The sequence below is a fragment of the Genypterus blacodes genome, unplaced genomic scaffold (genome assembly GCF_046128005.1).
Source record: "Genypterus blacodes isolate CSIRO-AG114 ecotype Tasmania unplaced genomic scaffold, CSIRO-AGI_Gbla_v1 ptg000157l_1, whole genome shotgun sequence".
In the NCBI taxonomy this organism is placed as follows: Eukaryota; Metazoa; Chordata; class Actinopteri; order Ophidiiformes; family Ophidiidae; genus Genypterus; species Genypterus blacodes.
In genome coordinates this window covers 860602-868976 of record NW_027466958.1, presented here as the reverse complement: position 1 = coordinate 868976, position 8375 = coordinate 860602, and the positions used below count along the sequence as shown (strand labels likewise).

Below are 8375 nucleotides of genomic sequence, written 5' to 3'. Positions count from 1 at the left end.
ATACTAGCTGTTTTATTGCTTAACACACAACGCTGTGGTTTTGGTGTGAAACAAACAGAAATACTATTTGAAAAGAAAATAAGTTGCCGTTCTGCCTGACCTGAGCAAAAAGAAAATTGCAACAAAATTAGAAAACTATACAGAAAGTTACACAGAGAATAATTGAGTCATGCAACATGTAATGTTAAATATATAACATATACATTGAAAACAAACAAATGCACAGTATGTATGACAAACAGGCGTCTGACAGCACACGCATGCGCAGAGCAGCGCTGACGCAAAGATGGCGTCTTCCGCCGGTAGGTTTGCATCACGCTGTTTAGCATTAGCTTCCCCTTGTAGACACAACTCGGCTCGTTTGCCGCGCGTGTCCGCAAGACATGGAGGAGTTTGTCCGGCGACAACACCGGAGGCGAGCCGAGGAGGGCGAGAGGGAAGCCTGCGCTCCTGGAGAGGCGGGAGCGGGGCGACATGGAGAGTTCTGACAGGTGAGGCAGCTAACATGACGCGGCAACGTAAAGGTTAATGTCCTCTGAGTTTACATGGCAACAACAAGTTACTGCGCGAGGCGTTAAAGTGAGGAAACGGCTGCAGGTGGAGTGTCGTCACTGTGATCGTTCTTCTTCTGTGGTGGTCGCGACCTTCAGCGTGGCTCCAGATAAACATTACAGCTTCCGCCTGTATCGAGGAGCCCAGCTCACTTCTCCGTAAAGCGAAGAAGAAGAGTACATCTTTCTTCTTCTACGGTTAATTCATGTAAAGCTACATGACGTAACTTAAAGAAAGTCTTGGGAGCCGTCTGAACATTCTGATGAATCTGAAAACAATAGTAAAATATCAGGATGGACTTACAGACCGTTATAATATTAATTTGTTCATCTATCTGTGTATTATTGACCAATTAATGTGTTGTTTTTGCAAAATTAAAATGAATTCAACCCAGATCATTATTATAGAATGTTCTTGTTACTTTCCTTGAATTGATATCTTTGCTCGTACCTTGGTCCCTGAAGTCTCTCTGTACACATCGTGTCCCTGTACTTATGGCGGTCCCTCCTACAGGATCAAGCGCTCCTCGTTTTGTTACCTGCCACTCTTTCCACACCAGCAGGGGTGTGTTGGCAAACAAGCAGGACTTCTATGAGGTGTTGGGCGTCTCCCGTACCGCATCACAGAGGGACATCAAGAAGGCCTACTACCAGGTCAGAGACACGGACCACCCAAGAGACTGAACGGGTTCTCCATCTTTGTTTAACTTTCATTGTCTCTCTCCAGTTGGCGAAGAAGTACCACCCGGACACCAATCCAGACGATCCGGACGCCAAGGAGAACTTTGCTAAATTGGCTGAAGCCTATGAGGTCACACAACACTATTCTACTTTAGTCTTTATTATGTTACCAACAACCCCAAGCACCCAAAGCTCTGTTACTTAAGGCCTTAAAACGTCAACACTTGTGTCCAGGTGCTGAGCGATGCGGTGAAGAGGACGCAGTACGACACGTATGGGACAGCGGGATCTGACCCCAACCGCGGCGCAGGGCAGCAGTACTACAAGGCGGGCGGGGCAAACGTTGACCCAGAGGAGCTGTTCAGGAAGATCTTTGGAGAGTTCAGTGGAGGCGCAGGCTTTGGCAACATCAACAGCATGTTTGAGCAAAGACCTGTGGTGAGGACGGGCAGCATCGTGACTTCTGCTTAGGTTTACATCAAGGCTATACACCAGCGCTTTGATTGTTTGCCTCTTGTGCTCTGTAAGACATTAATGACTTTTCTTCTTCTTCTTCTTCTTCTTCTTCTTCTTCTTCTTCTTCTTCTTCTCTGTGTGTGCAGTTTGTGATGGAGCTCTCATTTATTGAAGCAGCCAAGGGAGTGAACAAGCAGTTGTCAGTGAACATGGAAGACACCTGCACCTGGTGTAACGGGAAGGGCAGCGAGCCGGGCACCAAGGTGTCGCACTGTTTCTACTGCAACGGCACCGGCATGGTGAGTGTGAACACGGAGCGCTGGCAGAAGGCCACCGAGCAAAACCTGACGCCCCTCTGCTCTGCCCCGTGTGGTCACAGGAGTCCATACACACCGGCCCTGTCATAGTGCGCACCCCGTGCCGGCGCTGCGGCGGGAAGGGCACCATCATCATCACGCCCTGCTCTCTGTGTCGAGGCTCGGGCCAGGCGAAGAAGAGGCAGACCATCACTGTGTCTGTGCCGGCCGGTAGGTCTTCATCTAACCCTAACCCAAACACCAAGGAGCAAACCTGAACAGCTGACTGTAACTGGAGCTCTGTTCTTCCTCTTTCAGGAGTAGACGATGGTCAGACTGTCTCTGTGGCAACGCACAAACAGGAAATCCTGGTGACATTCAGGGTGAGTTTGTATCTGCTTACCTCTGCCTCATGGATCAGGAGAGCAGCAGGTTCACTTAAAGATGTGAGCAGAGTGTTTAGCTGTGACGTGTCGTCATCCAGGTCCAGAGGAGCCCGGTGTTCAGCCGGACCGGGCCGGACATCCACTCAGACCTGCTGATCTCTGTGGCTCAGGCCATCCTGGGGGGCGTGGCCACCACGCAGGGCCTCCACGACTCCATCAGCATACCGGTGAGTCAGCAATAGAGCTTCTGCTGTCTGTCCAGCTGATGTGTCAGCAGATGTGCTACTATGTATGTTACTCTGTCTTCATCTTCATCGCCCGTGTTGTTAGATTCCCTCCAGCTGCCAGGCTGAGCAGGTGATCCGGCTGCGGGGGAAGGGCATCAGGAGGATAAACAGCCACAGCTACGGAGATCACTACGTTCACATCAAGATCAGAGTGCCTAAGTGAGGCCCGCACACAAACACAGGCTCTGAGGGGAAGAGTTCAGGGGCAGAACTTCCATCATTTCTCTGTAAATCCATCATTACTCTTTCTTGTCTCACCTCACTATGTTCCTTCTGCTCCGCTCTTGCAGGAAGTTGACCCGTAGGCAGCGATCTCTGATGCTGAGCTATGCTGAGGATGAGGAGGATGTCCAGGGGACGGTCCATGGCGTTGACACTTCTGCAGGTCAGACCAGTTTAACACAGCCTCACTGAGAGGTCACGACTCGGTCCATTAACCCTTCACTGTTCTATAGTACTGTGGTTTCTAATGTATCTGACAATTCAGTCTGCCAGCATGTAAAGTCCATATTACACATGTAGAGCGTGTAACAGGCCATGTATGAGATGTGATGAGTGTTGCCTTTACTTGCTCACTGTCGCCGAGGTTGAACTGCCACATGCGGTGTGTGTTTGTGTCCAGGAGGGGGCAGCAGCAGCTCTGCCAGGGGATCGTCCAGCTCAGAGGAAGGACGGGACAAACAGCAGCAGCATGAGGGGGAGGAAGGCTTCTTCTCTAAACTAAAGAAAATGTTCAGCTGACACTGACACTGCCTCAAGCCCCGCCTGCTATGAGACTGAGAGAGAGGGGGGGGGGGCAAGGTAGCGTTTAATGTGATGGCACAGTCACACACACCCACACACACTCAGCATCCCATCAGGTGCTGGGGGAAGAAGCTCCAGAGATCGGACGACATGATGCCGCCTGCCTGGAGTAAAAGAGGAAGAACTACAGGCTACAACTGAGCAAAGATAACCCAAGTTAGAGTTAAAGCTTGTGTGAAGCTAAATTGTATAATAGCACAAAATGTCGAGATGATTATTTAAAATGTGAAATATTTTTGGATGGTAATGTTTTCTGGTACTTGCCGAGCTCCAGAGGCTGAGGAGCCTGAATGTGACGCAGTGTTTCAACTCAACGTGTGGACATCACTCCCAGAGTTCCACAGGAACAACAGGGATGTGTAACAGTGTGATCCAGATGTTTGGTCTCGTTGGTTGTACACAGCTTTGTAAATTCTTCTTGAAATAAAGCCTGGCAGTGTCATTCCATCTACGCAATTCCATTTATCTTTCCCCCCTAAGAAGCATTATTTACCTCAGTGCCTAACGTCACCAGTAGGTGGTGCTGTTGAGTCAGAGATGTCTTGACTCGCCCTGGAGTTCACTCTGACACACACTCCAGCCCTCAGTCTGAACAGGAGCCGGGGCGGCGCCGGACGCAGATGAGGTTTTCCTACTGAGTTGAGCCACGGCGGTGGGTCATTATAAGTGAGACGGACTTCATCACCGTGGTAACCTGGTGAGCTGTCCCAGGTGCATCCTCCCGACTCCCTAAAGCTGTATTTAGGTGTACATGTTAACTTGAATGATCTCTATCTTCAAAAGCCCAGGATCCGTTAACAGAAATCAGTACTTCAGTAAAGTCTGAATGCTTCTGGATGGAGCTCTGTCACTGTCTAAGGTTCAACCTGCTCGTACTGAATCGTCACAGGCGTCATCATATTCGTAGCCCTGACCTCCAGACCCAGATCCTGGGAGGGAGAGTGGGAGGAAGGATTGTTACAAGCTGCTGTGATTGAGTGATGGACCAAATGTCCTCAGGTCCACAGGTCCACAGGTCCACAGGTCCAGGTCATGCTGCACTGCTTAGGTCTCCACACTGTAGCTGCCTGTTCCCTTTTAAGACTTCTGGATTGGTATTCTGATACCAACTTCCATATGTTCTGTATCAGAGATGAAGAGGACATTAGAACATGAGAGCAGGCAGGTTTGTTCTCCTCTGTTCCCTCTAATGTCAACACCTCACAGTTGGTAAATTGGAACACCACACGTCCAGACTAGATCTACCTAGTTTCTCATCACATCAGCTTCACTGGAAAGGTCGATAAGAACTAAATATATTTACTCAGGGACGGTAATTTAGTCCAATTTCCTGGTATTTGTACTTCCATTATGTGCCACTTTGTACTTCTACTGGAATCTTATACATCTGCTCCACAATGTTTGTGTGATATCTTGGTTCCTTGTTACTATGGATACACTCTTGAAACATTGTGTCTCAGTCTTATTGTTTACTTTAGAGAGGAAGAGAGCTGAAGGAATACTTAGAAGAACTTCAGCTGACATTCTCCTAAAGTAAACTAATTGGGATAAACAAATGTGTGCGTTTCATTGTTTCATTTAATCTGATTTTGTAAACTGTGATAAGCTCCATAATGCTGCCAAACCGGAGCTACGAGTTTGTTTTACGCTGTTGTTGCTGACAGACGTGTGCGTCTCTAGTTTCTGAGGTTTCACGGCTGATTCATGTCCACGCACGTTTCCTGTGAACTATTCTAACTGGAGCACATTTTAGGGCTCGTACTTTTAAGCACTGTTACTTGTAATCTTGTATTCTTTCCATTGTGGCACCAGTGAGTTGAAGTAAAGGATGTTGGTTCTTCCTCCACGAGTGATGCACATGAATATGAATAATTTCAAAAGGTCCCTCACTCCAAAAAACATTCAAATGCAGATGTAGATTGTAGATTTGGCTTCTACAGCATGAATATTGTACTAAAGTCTGCAAATTCTTCACACTCCCATTCTCCAGCCAACCCTGACCTGTTTGTCCCATTAAAACTCATCCAGAAACAAATGGGACAAATGGGACGCCCTCAAAGACGCACTGGCGCGACGCCTTCCCCCAATTGCGACAATAAGCAACTTGACTGCCACACACAACGTTAAACGCTAAGTGGGAGCGGACAGGAGGACCTTTTCAATGTGATGGAGTGAACTGCTCAGGCCCGACAGACAGGCAGACTTTACCAGAGTCACTCAAAGGCAATTAAACGTCAAACGGAACTGGCAGGTTAAAGACATTATTTGACTCCGTGTTGCCATGAAAGCGAACACAAGATAGACTCCCATGCCTATACAAACAGATAAAAGCTTCCATCTGCCAATCACGGGTAATTGACAGCTGGTTGCTCGGGGTAACTGGGAAAAGTGAGCAGGCATCATGGGAGTGCCATAATAGAGAGCCTCCACTTTGTCGCTACGGCGCAAACAAACTCCCAGTTTCTCTCAGGGCAGCAGAAGAAGATAGAAGAAGTGGAGTGTCTGGGTAATTGGACTTGTCGGGTGGTCTTAGTGTGACTGACTGGTGGCTACTTATGAATGTGTGTATGTGTTTGTGTGTCTCCATGTGATCCTTGCCTGTGTGTCCGTTTGGGAAGAGGGTGTTTGTGGGACGTGTGTAGCACTGAGCCCTGAGATTCTCCTGCCTGGTTCCCAGTGGGTTCCCTCGGTCTTGGGGAACCTTTGGTGCTTGCAGCCTAGAGGTCTTCATCCCCAGAGCCGAGGCGGGAGATGAGATGTGATTAACCTGGAGAATCGTCCTCAAACCAGAACCGCCGCACTCTAGGATCTTTGGAACCTCAGCAGTTTCCTCTGGCTTTACTGCACACGTGCGTGAAACATGAGGACTTCATCTCCTCGTCTCCGATCTGAGCCACACGGCCCGGTCTACACAAACACAAAGAGACGACACACTCTGTGCTGTTGTTGTTCCGTGTGATTAATTGCCAGGGTGGTTAGGGTTTGATTCCTGCTGGGACCACCTATGTTTGATAATGTGTGTGACTCCATGGAATATGGAGCTCATCAGGTTTGTGTTCAGGGCCTCTGCTACTCAGTTGAGAACCTTCTAAAGAGGACAGTAGTTTAATTTGAGGGAGGTCATCTACAATTTTTGTCTCACGCTCTTTAAAGATACAAGCAAAAATCAAACATTAATGGCTCTTTTTGTGATATTTGACAAACTCCAGACTGACACACCGTAGCCACCGCAGCATTGCCCAAGGACCATTGGGAATTTTGTTCGGGGGGCCGGATAACAGAAACTAAATTTAGACTTTCGATCCTGCAGCAGGAAACGTACCTGAATGCTTCCAAGATGCAAGGGAAAGTTCCACTGAAGTCCAAAACTGGGCCTGCCTGAGATGACAGACCACAGAAAGAGTGGCAACAGTGAGTAATCAGAGTGGTCACATTAGCCTGTGATTCATTCTGTAATCACAGCCTGCAAATTGGCCATTTTTGGACCAACGGATATTGGCATCCAGGGACTCCAGCCCATAATCACAGGGAAAAGATCTGCAGCAAGCACGGAGCCAACTCTCACATATTTCATTACTTATCCAGTAACCATCATTCTGCCTGTGTGTGTGTGTGTGTGTGTGTGTGTGTGTGTGTGTGTGTCAGGCTAAAGGGTAACATTGGTTCCAGTCTGTTTCCCATTTCCCCTCAATCAGAGGAACCTCTTGTCCAATTTCACCCTCCCCTTCCTTCTTCATCCTCAGTTAATTAGGGTTCTAGATCACTGCCACATGCATGGGGACCAACAGTGGTGTGTGTGCATATGTGTGTGTGTGTGTGTGTGTGTGCGCACCTATTTATATTTATGTGCATCCCACAGGGTCAAGGAGATGTTCTTTACCTCACCAACTATTAAGATGTGACCTCAGATTCTGGATCAGATTACCAGATTTCCAGATGTATTCCACATCTGGAGTGTCCTCCTATCAATCCTGCGTGGCTCGGCTGATGTTTGGCCGCCGCCTCAGTCCTCCCACTCGCACCCAGCTTCACTTACACACGGTGACGTATCGCACGCAAAACCAATGACCTCATGCCTGGAAATATCCTTCAGTCATTACCCTCAGATTTGTAACGCTGACTGGAAAATGCTGTTCACTGTTGCCCCGGCTACCAGCTCAATTCGCCTGACAGAGAAGATACTCTGAGGTTTGTGGTTGATTTAGAGTTCTTCTGTGAGTAGAGGGATATCAGGCTGAGATCACGGCTGTGTGGTTGGATCGTCACAAACCAGGCCTGCGTCTCATTTTCACCAAATACTAAATGTGCTGATATCCTTTGGAAGCGCGTGTGTGTGTGTGTGTGTGTCTGCTATGTGTTTACGGGAGTCTGGTTTGCTTCTGTGGCTCAGCAGCGTCACGTTTAATGTTCACGTTAGCAGCATTTGAACACACAGCAACAGTTCCGACGTAGTGCCAAAGTGAAGCAGCACCTAGCACACACACATACAGACGTGTGTGTGTGTGTGTGTGTGTGTTCGGTGTGGGTGTTTAAAGAAGGGAGTCAGAGGGAATGGGGATCAAGTTGCAGGATCGTTCCACTGGGCTGAATGCTTGTTTTGGACCTGTGTAAATGTTAAGAAGCTCTGCCAGCTCGTGAAAACGCTGAACGGATATGAAACATAAGAGTGTAGTTTGCTTTTGATATCTTTCCCGCTCATATTACAACAAACAGCACATCCATGTAAGCAGTCATCCACAATCAGACATCTTCCCAAGCAGCCTGTGAGGAGTTTGGCTGTTTGTCTTGTTGCGTGGAGTAAAGAGGGAACAGGGAGCGCATGAGCGGCTGTGGCTGTGGCTGTCTGGGTGGGTGGGGTCTGTTTGATTTATCAGCCTCCACAACAAGCCAGAACTGTTCTGTTGGGTCAGGAAT

The 8375-nt window shown here is 48.3% G+C and overlaps 1 protein-coding gene across 1 annotated transcript; it reads left to right on the top strand.

Annotated features, from left to right (window-relative positions):
• Nucleotides 1-279: 279 nt before the first annotated feature.
• On the top strand, nucleotides 280-3908 carry LOC143013638 (dnaJ homolog subfamily A member 3, mitochondrial-like). Its single transcript, XM_076167333.1, has 11 exons — nucleotides 280-491; nucleotides 1066-1205; nucleotides 1279-1362; nucleotides 1467-1670; nucleotides 1835-1987; nucleotides 2068-2215; nucleotides 2303-2367; nucleotides 2469-2597; nucleotides 2701-2816; nucleotides 2948-3042; nucleotides 3280-3908. The coding sequence occupies exons 1-11, from the start codon at nucleotides 287-289 to the stop codon at nucleotides 3396-3398; spliced, it is 1458 nt and encodes a 485-aa protein (XP_076023448.1). The 5' UTR covers nucleotides 280-286; the 3' UTR covers nucleotides 3399-3908.
• Nucleotides 3909-8375: the final 4467 nt, after the last annotated feature.